At 36.8% G+C, this 27919-nt stretch overlaps 2 protein-coding genes across 3 annotated transcripts; one reads left to right on the plus strand and one right to left on the minus strand.

Moving 5' to 3' along the window:
• LOC126965097 (ubiquinol-cytochrome-c reductase complex assembly factor 1) lies at positions 1-4404 on the plus strand. The gene is made up of 5 exons (XM_050808560.1): positions 1-333; positions 407-580; positions 1190-1465; positions 1539-1733; positions 4244-4404. Exons 1-5 carry the CDS (start codon positions 307-309, stop codon positions 4322-4324), a joined length of 753 nt encoding a protein of 250 aa, XP_050664517.1. The 5' UTR covers positions 1-306; the 3' UTR covers positions 4325-4404.
• Positions 4399-27813, minus strand: LOC126964997 (sphingomyelin phosphodiesterase-like). 2 transcript variants are annotated; one of them, XM_050808390.1, is made up of 10 exons: positions 27734-27813; positions 22804-22946; positions 18489-18650; positions 15668-15826; positions 12950-13318; positions 11118-11290; positions 8177-8371; positions 7524-7694; positions 5338-5518; positions 4399-4751 (listed from the first exon to the last, which is right to left on the minus strand). In XM_050808390.1, the coding sequence occupies exons 1-10, from the start codon at positions 27798-27800 to the stop codon at positions 4419-4421; spliced, it is 1953 nt and encodes a 650-aa protein (XP_050664347.1). In that variant the 5' UTR covers positions 27801-27813; the 3' UTR covers positions 4399-4418. The 2 variants fall into 2 exon arrangements, with proteins under 2 accessions (XP_050664347.1, XP_050664348.1); XM_050808391.1 differs by lacking the exons at positions 11118-11290; positions 12950-13318; positions 15668-15826; ... (1 more) ...; positions 22804-22946; positions 27734-27813 and adding an exon at positions 9669-10262.
• Positions 27814-27919: the final 106 nt, after the last annotated feature.

Below are 27919 nucleotides of genomic sequence, written 5' to 3' on the forward strand. Positions count from 1 at the left end.
AGATGTTTGTCAGTCTGTAGGGCTGTTCTAATTTAGATAATATTATGAAATGAGGAAGAAAGAGCTATAAAATAAAAATAAATACATACCTACGTGCTGTTGAAGTATTTTTAAATTACAATTTCGTAATTCCAAAATCTTTAATCTCATGTACGAAGTACTTAGGCTTAACAGAGAGTATTAATAAAATATGAAACATTATTGTGGTTCAAAGACATATGAATTACTTGATGTGTGTATGAATGTTACATAAATATTGAGTATCATTGATATTACACCACAATAACTATAACTAAAGTAATTAGTATGTATCGAGGAAGAATTTTTTCTCAGGTAAAAGATCTCTATTTTAACACTGTATCTAATCATTCATCAGGATACTCTAACACAAATAGTTCTATTATAGGTTTATCAGCATGCAAGAAGGCTACCATCTTTAAATATAAATAGCCTTAAAATTGATGCTGTTGAAAAAGCCAGTTTCTTGATAAGTCATAGACAACAAGGAACAATAGCAGTAGAGGAGAGTTATGTGAAGAGATTTATGAAGGCAGTTGGATTGATGGACCAGGAAAGAGCAGTAAGTAATTAATCATTAATAAAACTTAGAACATTTATATGTCTAGACTATGACACTTGTGAAAATGTAACAAAAAAAAATTTAGATCTCACCTCTATTTAGTGAAATTTCACATACACTATTGCAAAGTTTCATACAAATCGTGAGTGTAAGATGTTGCTTGTTGTTACACACACTAAACTAATATTTAGGCCTGTTTTTATCGGTTGTCTATCATGTCAAGAGACTATCTATATGTCTAAATTATCTAAGGATAAAAAATAGTAAGTAAAGTAATATACTACTGTCATAATGTACTTAATGGTTGTTGGCGGGTAATGAGGTTGTTGTATGGCGACCATGTTCCAGAAGACATAGTGTTGGTAGGCCCCCCTCAAGATGGACAGACAATCTGGTTGAGATCGCCGGGATAGGTTGGATGAGGGCAGTGCGGGACCAATTGTCATTGCAATCTTTGGGAGACACTTTTGTCCAGCAGTTGATGTATTCCGGCTGAAATGATGATGATGAAAAAATTATGATATGTTTTAATTTATTCGCTCAGAGTCTTCCATTGAGTGAAATATTTGTATTCTGTCTCCTTATACAATTTAAATTAATATATTTCAGCGCTTAAAACTTACAGGGTTTTTCATATATGAATGTGTTCCTGTAAAAGTTTTATATGAAGAATGGTTTGAGGTGCTAGAACTGCCTGATACTTTTGCATCATGGTTTATCGTCACAGAACTCCATGTATGGTTGTTACTTGTACGTTACATGGCGGAAGATGTTATTACCACTGGTGGAAAAAATAAAATCCACAAAGGGGATGGACATTTTGTGAGGAATTGTATTATTGAAGCCCTCTGGGCTGACGTGGGGAACCGGATTAAATTCTTAGAGGTACATGTATATATTTTTTGTTTTTGTTGATAAATCTGAAAATATTTGACTAAAATAATGTTTAATTTTACAGGGTGCTAATCCTACTATAGCAAGGAAACAAGTAACTGAATTATCCGAACAGTTTCAAGCAGCTCTAGTTGGGTATGATGAAGGAATTGATGATGATAAAGTGTTGGCAGCAGCAGTCTGGAGGAGATTTTATTCATTATCTGAAGATACCAATCCAGAGCATGTTGAAAAGATTGTTAACTTCATAAGGCATCAGGTATGATGATGAGCATAAAAAAAACTATGTTTAAAAAAACCGAGTACAAAAACTGAAATGTATCAAATAACAAAATATTTAATTTAATACACCTCTTATGCAATTGCAAACCTTTACCTTTAGAATTAATAAAATACTATTATTTTTATATGCTACATATGAGAGGTGTATTAAATTAAATTTTTAGTTATTTGATAGTTTCAGTTTTTGAATTCGGTTTTTCTAAACGTAGTTTCATCAATCTGAATGAAAACTCCAAAAAAATGCCGTACACAGAAAACAATTATGTCATCCAGGTAGACAAAAATTTCATATAAATGTTTATAAAATGAGAACGACTGGGCCAAATTATGTAAAATTTTTATGGCATCTATTTCGCAGCATACAAAATAAGAATTACGTAAATCGGATCATAAATGTCAGAGTAATCATGTCTAAACCTTTCTTTTGAATCAATTATCTAAGTGTCTTGATATAACTCATAATATAGTGTGAACTAAATTTTCTAGGGATTGTTAATGTGTTCCTGTAATTATGAGTATAACTGAACAAACTGTTCAGTAATAATCCATGACATCTTGCTTGAAAGATACGCAAGGGGTTAGGGGGAAGGCACATAATTTCATGGTATCTGTTTTGCAAACTGACCAATTTAGAATAGTTGTCACTATGGTTATATGATTAAAGGAGTTGCTCTACTGATCCTGGCAATTAAGGATGTGTTCCGATATGCACTGCGAGCACTGCACAGTACTATCACTGTAGAAAAATTCGTTCCGTTATGGACTGCCAGTATACTGCCGCAGTACCCTAGGGAAATATATGACGTCATAATTCGCCGCCATATTCTACTGTGAGTACTGGCGTAAGGTAAGATAAGGTAAGATCGAGGTAAGATACTCGCAGTACTTTGATCATGTGATAAGTCGAAGCCACTCGAGTGCCCAACTTTTACGCCAAATATTTTTAGTTTGACAGTACTCCAGCATCAGTTTTTTTAATGAACTAGAAAACTTGAATACACTCATTTGAATGCTGCTTCAAAAAATGCGGCAGACAGTATACGGGATTGCGTTCCGTTTTAAACAGTAACCAGTATAACTGGCTATAAAGGAACGGCTTCACAGTATGCTAAATTGACGTCACACTGTACAGTGGTCGCAGTGCATATCGGAACATACCCTAAAGAATTTGAAAACTGAAATCTGTACTCTATTGGTTACTAGTTGTCAACCGACACCAAACATAAGCAGGAGGTTAGGCAGTTAGAATATTTTTAATAACAATATAAAAATTGTACATTTTAAATTTGCCCTCTTTCTTCTTCCTATCCTATGCCTGTGTTGGATGTCTCTAACTTGCTGTATACATGGGTTATGCATATCTCTTTTGGGAAATTGGTGACCAGTGCTGGACTTCTATTGAGTCCTCTTTTGAGAAGGTTGCGGAATGGGGTGAATTGGACCTTTACCAATTCAAGATGACTCATGTTTACGCGTAAATATCTTCTCTTCTTGATCTTCACACGGGCGGTCCTCAAGTCAACGTCGAATCGAAGGTCTCTGCCTTCTTTTCCAAGTGACCACGGAACTGAACTTAGCTCGATTTATCAAAGTCGAGTATGCCGATATAAGCTATAGCAGTTAGAGGAGTCATCTTGAATCAAGGGTAGACTTTTTAGCGGTAAAAGCATAATCTATGGTTAAAATAGACTTAATGTTGCGGGCCCCAGTCTGATACTGCATAGCATAGTCTCGATTTCATCAAGTTTGTTGCGGTTCTCTTCCACACTATCCCGATTGGGAGTGTTCTGAAGAACATTTTGACTCCTACCACTGAGTTTCAACTATGTAAGATATGTCAAAAACGTGCGAGGCCTCTTCGCAACTCTCACCGTGATAATTGCGGTAGAGGACACAATGAAGCGACGTCTCTACGCAATGTCATATTTAATTCAATTTGATTGTGTTGTATGACGCTAACGTAGTTCGCTACTTGACGCTTGCGAGATGTCATCGGTATTGGGGCCGCCTTTAAATTTCTTTTTAGTTAAATTATATTAATTCAATCTATTTCAAATTTCATTTTGTTTAGATTTGTGTTATACAGGGATTGTTACAAACCATCAAGTTAATCCTATTCTCATTTGCAACTGGCTAAGATAGAATTCCTGTGGGAGGGTCGTTTGCACAGGATGCCGGCTATATTATGGGTACTACAACCCCGCCTATATCTGACATGAAGCAGTAATGTGTAAGCATTATTGTGTTTCGGTCTGATGGGCGCCGTAGCTAGTGAAATTTCTGGGCAAATGGGACTTAACATCTTATGTCTCAAGGTAACGAGCGCAATTATTGTACTGCCGCTCAGAATTTTTGGGTTTTTGCAGAATCCTGAGCGGCACTGCATTTTTATGGACAGGGCGTATTAATTACGATCACATCCTGCTCGTCTCGTCACTTGTCTTTAAAAAAGTATACTCGTATATGATTAATTTAATTTAATTTCAGATGTCGGTGTTAGACAAAATACCTTTTAAGGATTTGAAGTGGAAGCCACAACTGAACTGGTTAAGTATACAAGATCATTAGTAGCTATATATGTAGATATTATAATAACTTTAGTTCGTTTGTGAAAAGTTCTATCAGAAAATAAAATAAAAATATGAATACTGATAAGTTTTATTTAAGGAAACAATAGACTCCGCAGTTCCTCACACCTTTCACGTTCCCATAGTACCGTAACTACAACTTTACACAAATTATCAATTTTACAATAGTCATTGCAATATGGCCATCTTGTATCGCTTAGTTTTGAAAAGAACGCTGAGTAAAGATCCAATAGGGGTCTTTGATCTGTCACCATAGAATACACTAAGTTGCTCATTGTGGCGGGTTTCAAATCTTGAATACCGAATGTATTTTTCACGTCATAGAGCTCGAACCAATGTGGACGTCTATTCGGTGTTAAGTTTGCTTCAGTCAAATTGTAAATATAGTTGATAATGTTTGTAGGTTCCTGAAAAAACAAATGTATTATTTCAAAGCCCAGTTCAGATTCATGTTAAGTGGTCTTGTCATATAAGGAAAAAGCTATTTACAAAAGAATTGGAAATCTGTATGTTAATTGTTTAATTATGTTATTAAACCATAGAGATAGGAGATATATATATTGTTATACTGGTAAATACAAAATCGACATATACACTCATTGACTTATAGTGAAAAAACTAGTCTCACAATCACGTTCAAAAATTGTCCGATGCAAAAATCTGCCTACGCGTTTATTAGGCAGACTTTTCGTTCAAATCTGTTTCGACCGCGCTTTGAATATAACGCCACGCAATGAGAAAATTTTATTAAGAAAATTGTGTAACTTACTTGACGTTTTTAATTATTTTGCTAACTAATTACATTAAAATTACTAAAACAAAATGTACAAACGGACGCGAACATTTAAGAAACTCGTAGTCAGCTTGTTACTAGGCGTTTGTATATTTTATTTTTTCTTAATTTTACTATATCCCCCACGAGACAGGCAAAGCCTAATGTGGAGGTCAGCATAAAATGTTACTGTGTACATGTAAAGTGCGGAATGTACTTACATAAGTAGTGGAATCAAATCTGGCGATTTTGTAATTTGGGTTATAGTTGGTGTATGCAGTAAGACTGCCAGCCCCCCACGCTATACTGACAGGCGTTTCACGGTCTTGGCCGCTGTAAAATATTTTAAATTCGTCCGAATGTGTGTGTCCATTGAATTCAGCCGCTATAGTAGACGCAAATCTGTAATAAACATAGGCGTTAGACAATCAAAGATATTATGTCTAAAAGAACTACTTAATGGATACGTCTAGATAGTATTGTTTTTTATTTATTTATTTATTTTATTAGAAAAACACAAACAGATTTACAAATACATGTGTAGACAATAAGTTATAAGAATTATAAGACATGTATTCTAAACCACGTGTTCCGCTGATTTTTAACAATATTGCGTTATCAACGCTTAATACTACTAGTGCTTAAAAATTAAGATTAAAAATAATATTTATAAGTAATAGTTAAAGTGACATATATACATATAAAATATTTAAAAAATAAAATAAAAATAATATAATCAAAGATATATAATAATATATACCTATACATATTATAGTAATACACTAAAATATATATATTAATACCTACTATCTATATTATACACATTTACCTATATATATATATACATATATACACATTTTAGGAGCCTGTATTCTATGTGTAGTTTATATTTAAATTTTGTATTCGTCTTCTTGCTTCTTTCTTAATATACTTATAACCTGGGATTTAAATGTGGACTTCTGTTACGTGTTAGGGTTCGGGGAGAAAGACCTGCTGACTCTTGAAGGCGTTATTCACTAGCCCTAGGTCCAACACAAAGCACTAGGTCCAAACACTAACGATGTCCTAGGTCGTAGCCAAGTCGTAGGTTTCACTGGTATCACTCTTGTTCACTAGTTTTCACTTCGAAGACGCCTCGAATATAGCGTAAACTGAACTGAACCGGCTCGCCTCCCTGCGGCTATTTATATGGGCCGAGACGAGACCAGACCATTCCAGAAAGTTTCTGGAACGTACCTGAGTAGTGCGCACGTGATCGACCGGATTGGGTGATATATATGATGATGAGAGCCACTCGAATTGTCGGGGATCCAGTACTCTGTCAAATTTTCCATCACTTTCACTATTCACCTAGCAACCAAATCTCTATAAAGCGCATAGTAATATGTTCTCTAAAAACTTATTTGACACCACGTCAGTGGTAAACAAACGAATATAAGAATGAATTTTGTGTTGGTATTCTTAGAAATAAGAAATGTTAGTACGTCAATTTTTATATCAGTTAGAACAAAAATACTGCAAACAAGACTTGGACACAGAAATAAAACACGCAATCTTTACTTTCAAGGTGTACCTGCTTTTATATAATTTATTTATTTACTCATACTATGCCTGCGATATTACTTTTTGATTTAGGAAACAATCTGACTATCAGAAATTAGAAAAACAGAGTTAAATGTAATGTGTAATACTATGACTAAAAACGAGACATAATTTATGTTAGCTGGTATCCCCCGTAACTGCACACACACAACCTGAAAGGCGCTTCACTTGTTAATATCACGGTGCAGTCCTGCTTTTTTTACTCGTCCGTGCAGTCACCCAGATTTTTACTGTGGCATAAGAAGGAGAACATTCACCCAAAATATTCTTTTACTCGTCATGGATATCTTTCCCCTTCATGCCCTTCACATGAAGAAACTTTATCAGCGCTCTTTGTTCAATTTTATCCATTTTAAAAACAGAAATATATTTTCGACAGTGACAAAAAGTTATTTTCACGCCACCAAATTCAAATATAGAACACAGGTGGCCAGAGAAAAGAATTTAAAAATGACATATATATTTTTTTAATTTTAACTTTTTAAATAGCAGTGGTTAGTTACTTATCATGCCGCCCTCGTAAATTATATTTATTTTTCTTAATGATACCACAGACTGAGGCCCTGAGCCTATTTTATTATAAATTTTATTGTTCGATTGCATATATTAAAATAAAAAAAGCCTGCTGAGTTCCTTGAGCCCGTTCTTCTCAGGTCTGAGGCATACTTATCCGCATGGGTGGTAGTTTTTGACGTTCAATAAGTGAATTTAAATGCTATTTTGAATTTAAATATTGCCGACACACACGATAAAAGAATCCCCCACTGTTAGCTATTAAAATGAATGTTGTCCTAAAGGAACTTACCTATTGACAATCCTATTATACTCTCTCGTCCACGTGTAAATAAGGTCATGAGTCCCGGGAGAGATGTGCGTCAGAATGTGGACCTTCTCTCCGGCTTGCTCGGCCTTGTGCAGTTCACTCACGAGCCAGTCCAAGTGGGTTTTAGCATCTAAGGGGTCATACACTAGCCACCTGAAATATTTGTATGTTTTGAATAGGTATTGACTTTGTTAAACTATATTTAAATAAATAATCACGTGACACGAATCTTAAAAAACTTTAATTCTTGTATTTTTAGATGTAAAATATGGCTGTAGGGAATTGATTTTAAATTCAAAATACACCCAGACACTAGTGTATTATTTGGCTTTGTCGTGCTAATGTTTAGGTCTTAGATCGTTTATGCGTCTAGAATCTAGACAGACTGTGACAATTGTGAAAACGTCGAAAAAAATAATGTTGACAGTTAACCTCTAATTTGAGCAATGCACGCACAGTTACACAAAGTGACATTCAAATCGCGAGTGTAAGACGTAGCTTGTCACGCATTTAAGTCATAAACCTGGCCTATTTTTATCGGTTGTCTAGCAGCAAGTAGATCTCTACCTAGACGTATAAATTATCTAAGTTTGTACCTATATATTAAATTTATTATAGATATTTTTATATTGTACCAGTTATGCCTGTATGCTACGTTGTTGTTTAAAGAAATAACTCGCAGGCCGGGCCGTAGCAATTGTGAAAATCCGCCTCGAATTCGAACTGATTCCTTCGCCTCGTCACTCAGATAGAAGTCCCATTTCATAGCCAATGCGTCGTAAAGCCATGTCGTGTTCAGGTATTGCCCGGTCACATGTATTGGAGCAAATCTAGTCAAGATGAAATGTTATTAAATCATTATGTCTGATTATGTATTACAACTAGCCGTCCCCGCCCGCTTCGCTGGGCGAATTTTAAAAGGAAGGAACGTTGAAATTCGAAAAATAAGTAGATAATATAAACCATCTAGGAAAAATTTAGCATTGAATGGTGGTAGTTTCATGTCGATACGATCAGTGGTTTAGGCGTGAGCTAGAGCTTCAAACAAAGACCATTTTCCTTGTATACCTATCTAAGATAGACAAAGTAAGTACTTCATTTAAGGCAAGCTTGTATTAAGACTGACGTCTATGTAGCTGAGACTTACGTAAAAATTTGCCGAGTTTGATAAAACGTAAACTTCACTGTTGCATTGGGCTGTCTGCCACTCCTACATGAGATGAGTTTCGGGAATCGGATCACTCAAGTGACGGTTAGTTAGCCCTTGGCTTTATCCTGACAACACATTCCTTAAAGCCAACAACACAATACAAGTAATAGAACAGTAGCGTAACTCAGCGGTCTCCTTGAAATTTATACCTACGTCTGGATGGACCGCTAGGGTTGGTAAATACAAGAAGATTGACTACGCGGACGGCGACCCACCCCAGCGCAGTACGGCGTGGCACTCAATAGTTCAAGATTGCTTAGCAGCCGTATAAATCGTATGTATGAGTGCGTGCGTTGATTCGGGCGCTCTAGTATGAAGATAAAGTACTGTTCTATTACTGTATTCTGCCGACAATGACTGCGTTGCATGAGGTCAAATGGTTAGAGATAATATAGGATGTAGGCTAGACTTAAGATTAGAGCCATAGTCTCGGTATATGTAGCGGAACCGGTGTTTTATACATCGCTAGTTTGTGGGATTCGTTTAGTGAGTATGATAAAACCTGGTGATCCATTATAGGCCATCCATAAATTACGTCACGCGTTAAGGGGAAGAGAGAGACGTTGTGTGATATTTTGTGACAATGGGCGGGGAGATGTCCTAAATGGGCAAATTTTGCAGTGGTGTTTTAATTGCATAAATTCCTAAATGTTAAATTGCAAAATATGTGGCATCACACTAGGCTTCCTTTGTCGTATCCCCTCGATTCGAGATCACTCCTCTAACTGCGACAGCCTGTATTGGCATACTTGGCGTCGATATATCGAGCGACGTTCAGTTCCGTGGTCACTTGGAAGAGAAGGACAAACTGGCCTCTAAAAGGCTTGGTGTACTCAGTAAGGCGAGACTTCACTAAAAGCCACCGCCTGCAACTTTATAACGCTTAAATTCGGCCTCACATGGAGTACTGTTCTTACCTCTGGGCGGGTGTTCCCCAGTACCAGCTTCTTCCATTTGACCGAATACAACGAAGAGCGGTTCGAATCATCGACGATCAAGATTCTTTGGCATTGCGTAGAGATATGGGTTCTCTCTGCATCTTCTACCGCATTTATCACGAGGAGTGCTCAGAGGAGCTGTTCGGGTTGATTCCAGCAGCCGATTTCCACCACCACCGGCCATTACGTGAAAAGTACCACCCGTACCACGTAGGCGTCTGGCATTCCACAACCGCGCGTTTTGTTAGAAATTTCTTGCCTCGCACAGCCACTTTGTGTAATCAATTAGCGGCTGCGGTTTTCCCGAACAGATACGACTTAGGGACCTTCAAGAAAAAAGCATACCTTAATGGCCGGCAACGAATTTCTTGACACACCTGTTGTTGCGGATGTCCATGGGCGGTGTCCTCACCTCTCACCATCCCGTGAGCCTCTTGCCCGTTTGCCCCCTCTTATATAAAAAAAGATAGGGTGCCAAATGTTACCACCTGTGACAAGGAGTATGGCTAGGGGTTATAAGATCATGTATATGCTTTTACAACAAGATCCCAGAAAATGTTCAAAACAAAAGTATAACGTTATTCAAAAGAACTGTTAAAAAACGTTTGTGTGGTAAAGGTTCCTATAACATAAATGACTTTCTTAATGATACCACAGATTGGGAATGGAGTGACCGCCCTCAGGCTATCAAATAATAAGTTTAATTGTACAATAGTACTTTGTAAACATATTTATTCGATGAAAAAAAAGCCCGCTGAGTTTGTTGCGCCCATTCTTCTTAGGTCTGAGGCATTCATTTTGGAATGGGTCACATGTCACATCCTATTTTGAATAAAAATATTTGAATTTGAATTTAATTCGTGTGACGTGATTTATGGAAGGTCCCTTATTGTTTTTATGAAAATAGGAACGAGACGAGCAGGACGTTCAGGAGATGGTAATTGATACGCCCTGCCCATAACAATGCAGTGCCGATCAAGATAATTGAAAAACCCAAAAAGTCTGAGCGGCACTACTACTGCGCTCCTCACCTTGAGACATAAGTTGTCAAATCTCATTTGCCCAGCAATTTCACTAGCTTCGGCGCCCGTCAGACCGATACACAGTAATGCTTACACATTACTGCTTCACGTCAGAAACAGCTGCTGTGGTATCCATAATCTAGCCGGCATCCAGTGCAAAGGAGCCTCCCACTGGTAAATTCCTTACAAAGGATGCCTTGAAAATCTTCAATTGATGTCGAGGTGACGTCTTTTTAATAGTTAGAATTTTCATTTCCTCGCACTTAGCAAAATTTAAGGTGTTTTAAAACCATGAATGATGCTTGAAGATTGTAACATTTTAAATCCTTTTTTTTCCTAAGTTATAAAACCAAAAGACTCTTCGTGCATTTTTTTTTTGTAAAAGCTGTATTAATATAAATATTACTGATTGGTTGGTTGTGACTCGTGGTTTCCAATGACGGGAATAACAGGAACATCACCGAATTTCTTTCTTATAATATCTACGAGATCGAAATTAACTTCGTTTATTAATTCGTATGTAGTCTCCCAAATGTGGTGGTCAATTGTATCACCCAAATAATAAATGGCGTCGATGTCCTAGAAACAAATAAGTATACCATTTAGTGACACAATGACATAAATAATAATATTATAGAAAATGTTAATGAAATTGGCGCAATTTACACTGATTTTAGTTATGCATTCGATAGAGTGAACCATGAGATACTATTAAGAAAATTAAAAAATTATGGATTTCATGGCAAACTTTTGAATTGATTTAATTTTTACTTGAGAAATAGGACCCAAAGAGTTGTTCTGGGTGGCTAAAAGTCCAATGATTTCACTGCAACTTAGGGCGTTCCACAAAGGTCTCATTTGGATGGACCGACTCTGTTTTTGATTTTCGTAAATGATATAGCAGACCATATAATTATCATAGTGAATGCTCAATTTTCCCTGACGACGTCAAATTATATCGTACAGTAAGTGGTGCTAGAGATGCAGACCTGTTGCAACGTGATATTGATTCTATTCACGATTGGTATATAAATAATAAAATGGAAATCAATGCAAAAAAGTGATCACAAATTAAATTCTCCAAGCGTAAAAAAAATGTCTCGTCTAACAAAATTAACAAGGAGATTGTAAATCTGGTACCGTATTGTTCATGATTTGGGAGTACCTACTATTCGATTCCAAGTTGAGATTTTTAATAATTATCATCATATTAGGTATTAAAAAGGCATGGAAGATGTTAGGATTCCCCAAACGTAATTCGTAGGAAATTAGAAACACAACTCCTCATATCTGTCTATTTAATACGCTTGTTCAAAGTATGTTACAATACGGAATAGCATAATATAGAACCCTTTCTATAAATGCCACATAATACCCATGGAAAAAATTCTAAATTTTTTTTTTAATGAAAATAAGGTACGAGACGATGAGGACGTTCGGCTGATAGTAATTGATACGCCCTGGCGTGCATTACAATGCAGTGCCGCTCGGGATTCTTGAAAAATCCAAGATTTTGAGCGTTTGAGACATAAGATATTAAGTCTCATTTGCCCAGTAATTTCACTAGCTACGGCGCCCTTCAGACCGAAACACAATAATCCTTACACATTACTGCTTCACGGCTGAAAAAGGCGCCGTTATGGTACCTATAACCTAGCCGGCATTCTGTGCAAAGTAACCTCCCACTCCTCTCTCTTACGACACCATTGGGCCTGGAACTTCCCTATTCTTTTTATGCCCCTGGGAAGCACAGGAAGTGAAACTTCTTTAAAATCGTTGTGAAACTCGATGAAACGAAAAAGCAAGACGATAGGGGCGCCGTTGCCAGCTATTATTTATAAAACTATAATTTTGGCACCCCGCCCATTGAGGTGGAATAATATGTGCCTCAAGCGACGTACATGAGGTTTGTAGAGCTGCAGAATTTGTAATATATGTAATATAATTAAAATATTATATATTTTTTAAGATTGGTGAAAAATAGTAAACCTTACATTTATCCTGATACTCGATATCCATTTCAATATCTTGTAGCCTGTATGTTTTCTATAATTTTAATTCTTTTTTTATGATTTTATAAATATACAGTTTTTAGTTTACAGTTTAAATCAACGGACGCATCAGTCTGTTGATTTTTTCAATGAATATTTTTAATCAGGAACTTTACAGAAGTTTCACTTCTACCATGTGTGACACACATTTATTTTTATAATGTATAGAAGAAATAATAATTTATACCTTGTGAGTAGAAGCAATTCTGTCGATGGCGTCTTCATATGCCCAAATCGGTGAATCACAGTTCCGATAATCACCCCAATATCCAGCTGGAGGTTGACTATCAGCATTCTTGGATGAGGTGTTTCTAATTAATCTCAGTGCTTCTCCGACATCTAGATCTATCACTTTTTCACCATTAAGTTCCTTTAGGCTGCTGACAACTATTTTTTCTTCTATTTCTGGGTTATTTTTGAGTGTATTTGTCGCAGTTTGACCCTTCCTGCAGCAAGTCGGGTCTGAGCAAACAGCGACCCCATTTGGTTCGTACAAAGGGTCGATATGAGCGTCCGATATTAAAGCAATGGTTAATGGTTCGTTTGCGCTGTTTATCTGAAATCATGCGAATACATTTATTAGCTTTTAGTTAATTTTTTTTGTGGATATGGATCGCAAATTAGCGTAAGGCTCGCATAAACCTGATGTTAATTGATCACCACCGCCCACAACCTAAACCGGAGGAAATACAGAAACATTGCCGGCCTTTAAGGAAGGTGTACACTCTTTGTTTGAAGGTACGCATGTCGTATCGTCCCGGAAACACCGGACATAGAAGCTCCACAGCATTGTTGTACGTGCAAGAAAGTTCCTTGAAAAGCGTAATGTGTCATATCGTCCCGGAACATCGCATATCGAGGCTCATTCCACAGCATTGTAGTGTGTGCAAAAAAAGTTCCTTGAAAACCGCACTGCGTAGGAATGCCACACATCCAGATGGTGGGGGCGAAATCCTAATTCGTGGCGTGTCGTATTTTTGATTTTATCGTTTAAAATTTAAATTATTTAACTAATTAAAATGATTATAGTGATAATATTAGATTTTTATACTAAAGGAGGACAAACGAGCATAGGATTACCTGATGTTAGATCAAAGGATTGAAAGGAAATAGGAATGAAAGGATTTTTGCCAAACTTTAAGGAAGGTGTGTCGCTTTTTTGAAGGCATTCAAGTCGTATCGTCCTGGATAAAAACCCGAGGACGATCATTCCATTTTCAATATATTATCATATGTGGTATCATTAAGAAAGTCATATATTTACCACAAAGTTTTTTGACATTGTTTTGAATTTTTTCAAACATTTGCATTGTTCTTTTTCTGGGAAATGAAAAAGTGTTGTAGGTACTTAAAGCGTATACATCAACCAACAAAAGACTTATTGTCTCGACTTAACCGATAACTAGTTTGTTTTTCCTGGAGTTAACATTATGATTATCCAGTTTCTGCCGAGATTTCATTTCAGTTGCTGACGAGATTTAGGTGCAGGCCAGAAACCTATCTGTTAAAATTGCGGCCGTTCCCAATATACTATCTACAGATAGAGATAAATTACTACCTTTTACTGTCAGTAATTAGCTGTCAATAATCTGAAGCTGTCCCAATATAGCCGATAAGTCATACATATCGCCTTATATTGGGACGCGTGATTTGCAATTTCCGTACAAACTTCTATCGCTGGTAAGCTATAGGTACGTCGTCCCAGTGACAGACAAGGTGAGTTACCGTCGATAAGTTTATTGGCACAGAAAAGTCAACGATAGTTGCGATTTTTATCTCAAGTATGAGATAGACTAAATATTGGGAATGGCAGTTAGTAATTTCCCTTTCCAAAAGGAAAACATGTAGTACATGAAATCTTGACACGGATCGTACATATGGCTCAACGACGAAATTCACACGACAATGGTTATAGGTACTATTTACCGGTGTTTTCACCCTTACAACAAGCGACTGCTAAAGTGCATAAAAACGCACCTTAGCCGCCGGTGGAAAGCGTTTCTTTACTTCATTCATAAATACCGGAAGTGATGCCAGGCGTGCTCTTTTTGCTTTTAATTACCGACAGAGTTCGGGGCTGTACATGAATTATTATTTGATTCAGAATCTACTGGCAGGCCCCGAATTTTAATCTTGAAGGTGCGATCTGCCAGCAATGCATAGCTGAGCCAGTACAGGTTCTCCGTCTTCTCAACGTCAGATTATTCAATTATCAAATTATTCTTTGCACGTGAATGTATTTCATATAAACGTCGGCAATAATGGAATTTCAAGGGAAACTGCTGTTGGCTACAACTCGTCAGCAATTAAATTTCTTACAATTTGCTGGCGCCTAAGGTTGTGAATGTAATGACTACATTAAAGGCATGTCGTGTGTCAAGAGTTTCTCGCCGCCTCCGCAGATCCGCCGCGACCACGATTTATGCAATTGTATCATGATGACCCGTCATAATCGTAACCATACTAGCGTTTTTGAGTTAGTTAAAGCCAAAATTTATTCCTTGAGAAGAATCTTTGACGCACTTGAAAAACAAATCTCTGAGAGAGAAGATACGATTTCTTTATTTACCACCACTTCGGAAAAGTTGAGCTTTAAATGAGCAAAAAACTGACAAGAATCTCTTCAACAATACATTCATAAATTCATAAACATTGCCAGCTTCCGTACTTTCAAAAATATTTGTCTTTGATACTTCCGTAAGTCATAGAATAAACGCTACATTAGTAAAAGTCTTGCATTTAGTTTATTACATAGTCGCCACATTGCTGAAAAACGTTATTTTTTTCTAATTATATACGATAAGTGAAATACTTTTGTTATGCTTAAGGCACCTGCATCTATAGCAATATGGTGACGATAGAAGTCGACGAATTGACGGTATTCAATCAAATAGTCAATACTTACGATTGGAATATCGCTTGGTGGAGGCAGTTCCACTTCCCACTCGAATCGATTGTCCTCAAAAGTACACGTACTCGCTTTGTCAACATTTTGGAAGAAAACACCACAGAATGTACTTGGTACAGCTTCGGGCGTCGTCTTTATAATATATGTCAATATCGGCTAGAATAAAAACATAAAATATGTTATTATTTTATCTGGGCTGGACTACTTCACCCACTAAATTATTATCAAAAGAAATCTAAAACAGAATAAATTCAATAAGGAAGAGATACTGGTCCCTAAAAGAAATACACATAAATCCGCTGATTCCAATAGGATTGAAGGACCATAAATTCAATTATTCTTTTTTTCGGTGATGAAATGGCCTCGAACCACTAAATCCATCACTAGACTGGAAACATGCCGACGTTCCTGACATAATATAAAGAAAGGAGAAGGTATGATTAACTGAACTATGCTCTTCAGCCTAAGATAAACTATAAAATAAGTAGGAATATATGCTTTGAAAACTTAAATGGAAAAGAGTTAGTCACTATAATATTCGAAGTGAAATGGGGAATTGTTATGATGAGGCATGGGAAGGTTAAATACAAAGAGGCAGACCATTTCGTAGAAGGCACCATAAATTGGTCCATAAATTCCATAAACAGCAAACCAATCAAGCGTCAAATAGATTGAATACTCCATATTATTGTTAACTTGTAGGTTAATGTTTTAATTAAGAGCTTTAAAATTTTAAATGAATGCGAAAGATAAGACCTGTACGGACCTTATTTTATATATTTTTATTATCAGCTTGATCCATTTGACCGCGTGCAACGCAGAGCAGCTCGAATTTTCGGGGACCCGAATTGCTCTGTGAACGGCTGGATCATTTAGCGTTGCATAGAGACATCGCTTTCATTGTGTCTCCTCTACCGCATTTATCATGGTGAGTGTTCCGAAGAGCTGTTTCACATGATTCCTGCCGCCGAATTCCACCTTCGCAAGACACGCCACAAGTTAGGTTATCATCCCCACCATTTGGATGTGTGGCGAACCTCCACAGTGCGGTTTTCAAGGAGCTTTCTTCCACGTACTACAAAGCTGTGGAATGAACTTCCTTGTGCGGTGTTTCCGGGACGAGGTACCGTCGTAACCTTCAAAAAAAGCGCGTACACCTTCCTTAAAGGCCGGCAACGCTCCTGTGATTCCTCTGGTGTTGCAAGAGAATGTGGGCGGTGGTGATCACTCAAGACCAGGTATCCGTACGCTCGTTTGTCCTCCTTTTCCATAAAACAAAAGTCTGAGTTACATTCTTGATACTACAAGAAATAGAAATGGCATGGCATCCTAGTTATAACTTTGTATTTCAAGTGAAAACCACCACATATTATGTGATGGGGTTCGTCTTTGTAACAACAAGAGATTTAAATAGGTATTAACAAACAATAATCTAACATCTCACAGTTTTAGGTAAACTGATAAGTGTAATCCTTGTGTTATCGTTTCTTAGGTACTCGAAGATAATTTTTGCTAGTTCGGTCGGAACAATACAGACGGTGTAGAAAATAACTATATCCCAGTTCAATAATCTATACATATAAATGAGATTTCCACGTATATATATATATATATATATATATAAGAGATTTCCACGTATATAGTCACTCATCACGATATCTCTGGAAACATAAGGCGTAGAGACTTGAAATTTGGTAGAAATATTCCTTTCGTCGAGTAGAGATCAGCTAAGATTTAAAGAAATTCCATCCGCAAGAGTTTTTTTTTTATAACAGAACAACGTCTGTCGAGTCCGCTAGTATAATATATTATACCTACTTACCTACGTATGTTTTGACAAGTAGTTTGACTATTGGTAATACTTAATTGGTCTGGGAATCGTTTCTAAGCATTTTATATGAAAACTCAAGACTTTTGTTATTAAAGTTAAAGTATGTGCAATTTTGTTTGATGAATTTTTACCATTTTGTAGTAATATCGATGTAGATATTGGGGGACTTTTGAACAAATCAACTCGACAAATAAGTTTAATAGTCCTTTCTTGATGTTAATCTATAAATGCTTAAAGTATTGTGAAGAAATCTAAACAGGTGGAAATCTGATGATTCTGGCGGTTGCAGTAGCCAGGCCAACCTTTTTTTGATAATTGCTGAGTAAAGATTTGTGTGGTCTAGTATTATAGTCATGAAAGACCACAGCCTTTCTATTGATCAATTCTAACCGCTTGCCGTGTTCGGATTAGGAAGCTTGTAAATTAAACCACCGACTCGATCTGAATCCTGAGTTACCAACCTAAATTCATGTGTTAATCACATCAGTTGGCAGTAAAGATCCGAATTGGTGGTTCTGACCGGCGGCAATAGCTTATAACAAACATGTCCTTTCCATCCAATACACACAGAAACACATTGCAAGCTAACCCGGGTTTTACCAGAAACCGAAATTCTTTGACCATGACCTTTTCTAACATTCGTGTCGTACCTACTTGAGTTTCATAGCACCGTGTACTTAACACGGTTCATCGGGTTTCTTTTAGTAATACAATCAATTGCCAGGTCTTCAGCTATGTCGCAACTACAGATATGCCGATCTTGGTCTACTTATTTATTCGCAATTCGTTAATTTTTTCAATATTTAAAACTACCCACATGATAATTATCTATATATTAAATCGAATAAATTTTTTGTTAATAAATTATGATATTTACTTCCAAATTACAGAATCACATGTATATATTTTTAATTAAGTAAGTAAGTAGTATTCATATTTTAAATATTTCCGCCAATGAGATTCATAATATCTTTGATTTCTACTTACCACATTCAAAAGTAAAGTTCCATGGCAGACCCTGGGTGACACGATGGACAAGCCCTCACATATCACATAAACACCATTTATAATCTCTTCGTCTGTGTTTCCACCCTCGACCAAATCCTTCAATGCTCTGAAGGCACTTCGGCACGCAATACAGGTTATGGACTGAAAATTGTATTGTTTTTTATTTTTTTGATAACGGAGGGAGATATATTTATTCAATGGTCGGTCTTGTGTTTGGGGATATTGTACATTTTCATTGTGTCAACTATCAACTTATAAGCTTTAACCAATATCCCTTTTATCTAGCACAGCCCTGGACGCACGGACGATTGCTGACACTGGTCTGGTGTACCCCAGTGTCAGCTGGAACAATTTTACCGCGTGCAATTCAGAGCTGCGTTGGGAATCCAGTGCTCTGTGAATGGCTAGATCACTTGGCGTTGCGAAGAATTCGCTTCTGCTGCTTTTCGAAGAGCTTTTTGACCTCATTTGACCTTCTACCGGCGCAGGACAGTTTACAAACTCGGGTATTATTTCAAGGAACTTCTAGTGCTAACAATTGAAATGTGGAATGAACTTCACGGTGGCTTGGATACGATATGAATACCTTCAAAAAAGCGCTTACACTTTCCTAAAAGCCTGGTAGCGCTCCTGTGATTACTTTAGTGTTGCAGGAGAATGAGGTAGTGATCACTTAATATCCGGTAAACCGTATGCTTGTTTATCCTGTTGCATAAAAAATATGGTATAATGTAGTAGTAGAAAACGTAATAAAAATGTTCCCCTCAATTTGACATTATTGTTGTATTATTCGTACCCCGTCCTCCAGTATTAATTCCCCGGAACGAAAAATTATTAAACGGGAAGAAGGTAATTCAATTACAATAATTTTATCGATATCGATAATGGTCTCCGTAACATATTAGCATTTGCGCGTGTGTGAGTGTGTGTCAAGCGCAGTGTTTAGTGTTTGCGTTAGTGTGACACTCAATAGTAAAACTCGCGATTCAAGTCTGTATGCGTAATGCGTGCACGTATTGAGTTAGTTAAAGAGTGGGGGTCATACGAATCAGAAACTATTTCTTTTCTAACCTCTTTTACCTGTTTTGTGGTTTTATACACGTGGGCTGGGGTAATGGTTCGTGATTAATAAATAAAAGTTCTACAATGATAGGTATTGATCGAGCCTATTTCTTAAACATAGACCCCTCAGAAACCCGTAAATGTAACCCATGTATGAGGACACTAGTTGTTGGTTTTACCTACTTATACGGAAGGTCCTACTAAACTTAGGTATTAAGTACCGACATAAATATATAAAAATAATGTTTTCTTGTTTTACAGTAATTTTCACCAAACAATTCTAACGTAAACAAAAAAAGCAGTTGTTGGAGGTATTATAAGTATGTTGTCATTTAATCTTCACGCGTTAAGACGAGGATAGGCCGTCATCTTAGTGATTCAATTTCATATTGAATAATTTATTTAAAATCTACAGTATTAATATAGCTATAATGTATGATGGAGAAGGAACCTCGCTATTGTTTCTAAAATGTGTGACGACAGCATGACTGACATCACAATTGTTGACTTGCTGCTTCTTGATCACTTGGTTCATCGATCAAAGAAAGAAAACTGCACAAATATTTTGATCACCTTCGTTTATTCCTCGGGCAGCGTAACGACATCCCAGAGAGGTCCGTACCGTACGAGAGTTCGATCCAGTTCCCTATATCTTTATATATATAATTCTTGTGTGCGTGTGTATGTCACTGGACTCCTCTTAGACGGCTGGACCGATTCTAATGAAACTTTCTGTGTGTATTCAGGTGGATTCGAGAATGGTTTAGATTCACAATTGAACTACCTCCTAAACGGCTGGACCGATTTTGATGATATTTTTGTGTGTTCCAGTGAATTTGAGATTGGTGTGTGTCTTCAGGTGGATCCGAAAATGGTTTAGATTCACAATTAAACTACCTCCTAAACGGCTGGACTGATTTTGATGACTTTTTTGTTTGTTTCAGTGAATTTGAGATTGGCTTAGATTCTCAATTCCACCCATATAATATAATTCTCCTGCTCATGTGTATGTTAGTGAACTGCTCCTAACGGCTGGACCGATTTTTCAAATTTAAAACATGTGTACAGGACAACGTCTGTTGGGTCCACTAGTATTATTATACTCTTTGGTTCGACCACGAATGCCTCGATTGTCGACAGTATGCCCGTATTTGTAGGGCTCGGCGCACGGGCACGTATTTTCAATTAATGTTTTTTTTAACAATAATTTCACATTACAATGTAATCAAATGATGTTTATGAACTAATTTTAACTGAAATTGTTAAACTGAATTATTCTCGTTTTTCTAATTATAGGTGTGTTGCAGTATTTGCGCGGATATCTACAATAGGTGTGCTTTAAGTACGTCTTTTACACGCTTTATATTAGCTTCACTTGTATGTTTTTTTTACTTTTTGTCTATTTTTGTATGTTATGTCACTTTTTAAGATATTATCAAAACAATAATTGTTCTACATCCCACGCTTTTTTTATAATGAAATATATATTATTTTTTTACACTATTTTCAATTTAAATTTATTTTCTATTTTTTAGTTGATTTTATATAAAGCGTGTTCTTTAGTTTTTTTTTTAAACTATTATTTATTCATCACCATCACCATTAATGGAATGGGTGAAATGGGTACCTTCAAAAAAGAGCTTGTTTATAGTGTGGTAAATTTGATTAATATCTATTAAGAGTTTTGGATTTCATCGCGGACAAACATCTTGACATGCATATACTTATATATACTGGAAAAATCGCAAGATAATCATTAGAAAAAATCTAATTACTGATTTAAGTGAACCTACTTGCCGTTTCTTCAATAAGTATAAAAAATGTCAATAAATGTTTCTATCTAATATAATAATAATTGTAGATTTCAGTTTAATAATTGTAAAATTATTTATGCGAAGTTCTAAATTACGAATGTAATGTAATTGAATTGAATTAACTCCTATAATAATTCATACCATGACTATTAATATAAGTGTGTATGTAAAGAGTGTAGTTTGTCAGTTGCCCTAATAAATCAAATCAAATCATAAATATTTTATTTCATAGGTAAATTATCTTACACTTTAAATAATTTGTAATTTTTTCAAACAGCTCTTTCCGAAGGCAGATTTCCTTAGAGAAGAACGACCAAGAAACTCTAAAGTTGCTCTTTTAAAAACAGTTTGGGTATTATAAGTTCTTATTTTAATTAAATTTACAAATCATTTCAATATTTTTGCTATGAGTCTTTTATTTTTAAGTCTCCTCGTTGATATTTTAACATTTGTGCATGAATATTGTTCGTTTGTGAAATAAAGTAAAATAAAAAATAATAAAAAAATTACAATATATGCAAAGTGATGCAACACAAGCAGTGGCATTAAATTAAGCGAACATGACGATATCTGTCACGAGAATTCCTCATCTCATACGAGTGAAAGAAAGTTCATCTACATAATATTATGTAATAACCTGAACTTACTAAATGCCTTTACTTACAATTTGAAAATAAAAATATATCTCCGTTTCCTCAATATAAAAAAGTTGTCAAACTAATTATTGTGCTACTACTTGTAGATTTCAGTTTCTCAATTTGTAAGATTCTTAATAGGTAAGTACCTATTTTTTTTTATGAATATAAGGGACAAGACGAGCAGGACGTTCAGCTGATGGTAATTGATACGCCTTGCCCATTAAAATGCAGTGCCGCTCAGGATTCTTGAAATACCCAAGAATTCTGAGCGGCACTAACTGCGCTCGTCACCTTGAGATGACACGCATAAGATGTCAAGTCTCATATGCCCAAATTTTTTTTTAGTCTTTACCAACATTTTTCAAAGCGGCCCAAATTTGTGTGCTTTATAAGGTGCGGTTCCGGCCACATAACGAGTATTGTTCTCATCTGAATGGCACTACAACTGCACTCGTCACCTTGAGACATAAGATGTTAAGTTTCACATGCCCAGTAATTTCACTAGCTACGGCGCCCTTTAGACCGAAACACAGTAATGCTTACACATAACTGCTTCACGGCAGAAATAGGCGCCGTTGTGGTACCCATAATCTAGCCGGCATCCTGTGCACAGGAGCCTTGTTCCCACTGGTGAATCACGAATGTAGTGGTTACTTGTAATTGACTTAACTCCTATAATTCATGTAATGTGTATGTACAGAGTGTAGTTTGTTGGTTGCCTTAATAAAATATATAAAAATAATAAGAAGATTTTTAAAATAATTTGTTTTCAATACTTACCAACCTAGAATTGGACTTTTGAAGGTATTCCGCTCCCTCGTCCGTTGGTAAATACAATAGTTCAATAAGGTCTTGAACCGATTTCAAGTCAGATGTGTTGTATTCATTGTTGAGTAGCTTTACAAACAGACTGTGAAGATCATCTGAAATTATATCGTTTATAAGTAGGTATTAAGAAGCTGTAACAACCCATTAGATCAAAGCATATTGTCAACCTTCTATACGAGCAGCCTGTGGGTCAGATATACTCAAAGAACGATTAGTGCATTTCGCGTTCAGTACAACAATGGTTTCATGTTGATGTTGGGGCTGCCCCGCTTTTGCAGTGCTTCGGCAAATATCGCGGATGCGAGGGTGGACGGCTTCCATGCCATCCAACGCAAAACAAACGCGTCATTGCTGGAGAGGTTGTGGGGTAGCCCTAACATCATTCTGCAAACCATTGCTAGTCATTATGATGCGCCAATTATAAAGGCATTTATGCGGCTTCATGCGCCTGTTTAGTTATAATTATACTAACATAATTTAGGACATTTTGCTAACAATTATTATGGATTTTTTTCTGAAGTAATTTATTATTATTAGATGCACAAAAGAAGAAGAGGTAGACCTGGTAGGTACTACATGGAGAGACGACAGCAAACAATTAAACGAATCGACGAAGAAGGGGAGGCCTTTGACCAGCAGTGGGATAATATATAAAATATTGTAAATTAACTAATAATGCTTTTATATTGTAACAGGCTTTAATAAAGAAATTTTATATTTTCTTTATTTGGAGGATATTTCATTAATTCCCCTTAAAAGGACATCAAGGCTTGTTGTTTAGAAAATATTAAGAAGCTTAACAAACTTAGTTTACGTACCTACTTAATAAAAAAAAAAATTTGATTTCAGATAGAATTACAAAAATTATCTATATCTCTATGGTACCTATGTACCAAGAAATAAATGGATAAACGTTTTTTTAACCGATCGGAATAATACTTAATAATCTACCATAATATGCAGCGAGTTTTAGATAAGGTTGTATATACCTAATTTATGGTGATTACTTATCCTTTTTTTGACTCATAAATACATTTTCAAATTCGAATATTTTTATTCAAAATAGAATATAAAATCACTTATTGAAAATCAAAAACTACCACCCATTCCAAAAGGTATGCCTCAGACCTGAGAAGAACGGCGCAACAAACTCTGCGGGCTTCTTTTTTTTATGTATAAATATAATTACAATGTAAAATCGTACAATAAAATTTATTATTTAACAGCGTGTGGGCTCAATTTCCAATCAGTGGTATCATTAAGAAAGTCATTTATGTTATAGTAACCTTTAGCACACAAACGTTTTTTAACAACTCTTTTGAATTTCGTAATATATTTGTTTTGAACATTAACTGGGATATTGTTGTAACAGCATTTACAACGCCCCACAAAAAACTTACTAACTCGACTTAGCCGAGTAGTAGGCATTATAAGTTCTGTTCCTGGTGTTAACATTATGGTTATGACAGTTTCTAGCAAATTCACTTATGTGCCTATGTACATACATAACATTTTCAAGAATATATTCGCAATACTTGGTCGAGGCCTCGCTTAAAGGCACATCGGATTATTATTGTACTCTTTTATTGTTATCGCATTTGGCATTTAAGTGCCCCTTTTTAGGTAACTTGTACCCAAAGCACCTATCGCTCTACCCTCGAGCCGACGCTCGACGATAGGTAGTAGGTAGGTAACCTACATACTTCTTAAATATTTAACCATTACTGTAAGTATCTAAAAAAAGTTCGAGACGCCTCACGAGCGCCGACCATCTTTCATAAATAAGCTATAAAACCACATTTTACGTCAATAATAATTGAATAAACTTGATAACCAATTTGATCATGGATTTCTCGGCGGTATACAACTAGTTCTTAGTATATGAAATTGTGGATTCCCGTGCAAATGGGACACTTCATGTAAGATACGTGACCAGATTATGACTACGTATCTAATGATAAGATCATAATCACCAGATTAGATATACAAATAAATAAAATTAACTGTCTGTTTTTATGTCAAAATAAAACATTTGCACATTTAAATATTTTTCTTATCTCTATTACTCTTTATTATATTTGAATATTCTTATAGGCGGAATAAAATTAGCCAGCGGACCGGTAATCCCAATCCGGATCCGTCCAAAAAGCACCACATCATCTAAAGTGTGCGGAGTGAGGAATTAGCAAATCCCCAACCTTCAATTAAGAGGGGAACGATGCCTCGTTTCCAACAACCAGGCGTAGTGAGGACAGGTAATAAGAGGTGCAGCCATAAATTCCTTCCATTCCACCAGGTTATGAGGACTCGCGGATTAGATGATCTACGATGCAGGGGTAGCCGCCAAGAAGCACCTGTAACTGCACCGTGTACCTGTGGCCGATTAGGCATGAGAACTGTCCGTTAATAAAGACCAAGAGAAAAGAAGGACGCCGCTCCGTGAGAAAAGAATGTATGAAGTAGAACGCAGACATCTGTTGGTGGAACAGGGCTCGGACGAGGCTAAGCTATATCGAACCCATCGGTGGAACGCAGAGGACCTCATCGTTTTGAATGACAAATTGGACTTATACCTACAGCGGACTTCAGAGGCTATATCTGCTGCTAGAAACGATATTCCGGAGTCATTAACGTTGCACGAAGATTGTAAATAGCGGCTACGGTCTGCTCCCGACACAGATTGGACTAGGCATTAAGATCTTTCCAACCCTTTAGATTCCCGGCCCTAAGTGAAACTTGCCAGCCCTACTTCAATGCATAGTGAGACTATGTAAGCAGGACAGGCTTACGGAGGTAGGTATATTTGCGAGTCACAGAGAAGAACACGTATCGACCTATATGCTATCGTTTGTTCTAAAGACATTGTTAGAGAATTTAGATAACTGTATGAAGAAGCTGATAATTGAAGGACCAATCTACATTCTATCCAGCAGATTGACATGCCCGGCTCTATCGAATAAACCCAACTCCTGAGAGTGGTGGTTGACATAGTATAAAAGCTCTGTTTATTTACTTTTTACCCTTTACTCTCGTTGTGCTATTACAGTAGTCTCAATGCGAAAGACGTTGAACCTGCCATCGTAAGATGGGCCGAAGCTGAAAATTATCATACAGAGAGCAACCAGCTTAGTGAGGCTTCCCAAAAAAGGAGACACAACCGCATTATTCTGAACAGTGGTTGACAGACTGCTTAGGCTTCATGAAATGTTTTTATGATGGGTAGGCCAGGATTTGTTGTATCGGCGAACAATTTATCAAAGTTGACCCTCAAAAAATTGCAAACACAGGCGTGCTGTGCTAATAGATCTCCCACTTCTCTTAATAGCAGTGGTAACAGCCGCTAGGAAGGCTTCTCCGTGCGTTTGGACGTTTCTAGTGGGCGCAATAGATCCACAGATTCAATAGCGACTGTAAGATACCTAGGTAACACTGAAAATGTTTAGGAAATGAAAAAAAGGCTTAATGAAGAAAGTTGCTAATACTTTTATTGTTTTTCGAAGTAATCTCCGTTCCTCTGTACACATCGCCGCATTCGATGGAACCACTGAGAAAAGCAGTGGGCCCATTCTTCCTTAGCAGTCTCGTCTATGGCATTTTCGTACGGTTTCACCGCATCTTCAGGGCTCGTAAAGCGAATACCTCAAGTCCGTTTTGCGAAGTGCGCTGAAGCATTGTCGTGGTGAAGGAGGATCCTGCTACGAGGGCGCTGCTGTCGAATTTTTTCCAAGACAACAGGCAAACAGCGATTGACATACCAGTCTGCAGTAACTGTCCTTCCATCTTCTAGCACAACTGGCTCGAAATGACCTTTCCGACCAAAGAATGAGGCAATCATCTTTTTTCCTTGACTTATTCCTTTCTTTACCTCAATTGGCCGATTCTCGAAAGGAAACACCCACTGAGCTAATTGTCTTTTGGTTTCGGGTTCGTAGCAATATATCCAGCTTTTATCACCTGTGACGATGTCAAATACAGCATTTGAGTCACCGCCATTGAACTTATCTAACATTTGGCGACACCAGTCAATCACCAGAAATTCAAAAAAAGTTTTCATTTGCACTGTTTTTAATTGGCCAGTTCTAAACATTTTCAGTGTTACCCACGTATAGATTTTTTTTTTAAACAAGAACGGCCATTTGATCGCTTGGTGTATATAAGTCAACTGGTTGTGGTTCCGCTGGGAACGTTGCATAGAAACTGTGAAATGTATGGTATATGTATACACGATTAATTAATTAATGCCGCCGGAGGAATACCCAACCACCGTTCACAAATGTAAGAACCTACAAATTAACGCAATGTCAATATATGCAACACGCTATACACAAGAAAATGAAGGCTTACTATAAATTAACCCTCCAGTCGCTTCAGTGTGTGTCTTCTACCGCATTTATCACGGGGAGTGTTCCGAAGAGCTGTTTAACCTTATTCCTGCCGCCGAATTCCACCTTCGCACGACACGCCACAAGTTAGGATATCATCCCCACCATCTGGATGTGTGGCGGTCCTCCACAGTGCGGTTTTTAAGGCTTTCTTCCTCGTACTACAAAGCTGAGAATGAGAATGAGAATGAGCTTCCTTGTGCGGTGTTTCCAGGACGATGCGACATGGGTACCTTCAAAAAAGCGCGTACACCTTCCTTAATGGCCGGCAACGCTCTTGCGATTCCGCTGGTGTTGCAGGGGAGTGTGGGCTGCGGTGATCACTTAACACCAGATGACCCGTACGCACGTTTGTCCTCCTATTCCATAAAAAAAATCAATCAGCGGCAAAATTCAATTAGATATTAATAATGGGCGAGGACGACAAAAATAAAAAGGACATCTAGTCTCAAAGTTAAAATAAACAAAATACAACGTATAGTCAACAGATAAGCACTAACCTTCCGATAATAATCTTGTCGCACAACAACCAACTATTACCACAAATAATAACAAAATAATCTTCATATTCGCGAGTACTTCGCCTCTACAATGATCGATAACTTCGTCTCTGCCTTTTTATATCTATAAATTTACTTTGACTATGACGTGACCACGATTTCTCATATCAAATCACGCATTCGTAC

This window comes from Leptidea sinapis, chromosome 6 (genome assembly GCF_905404315.1).
Source record: "Leptidea sinapis chromosome 6, ilLepSina1.1, whole genome shotgun sequence".
Taxonomy (NCBI): Eukaryota; Metazoa; Arthropoda; class Insecta; order Lepidoptera; family Pieridae; genus Leptidea; species Leptidea sinapis.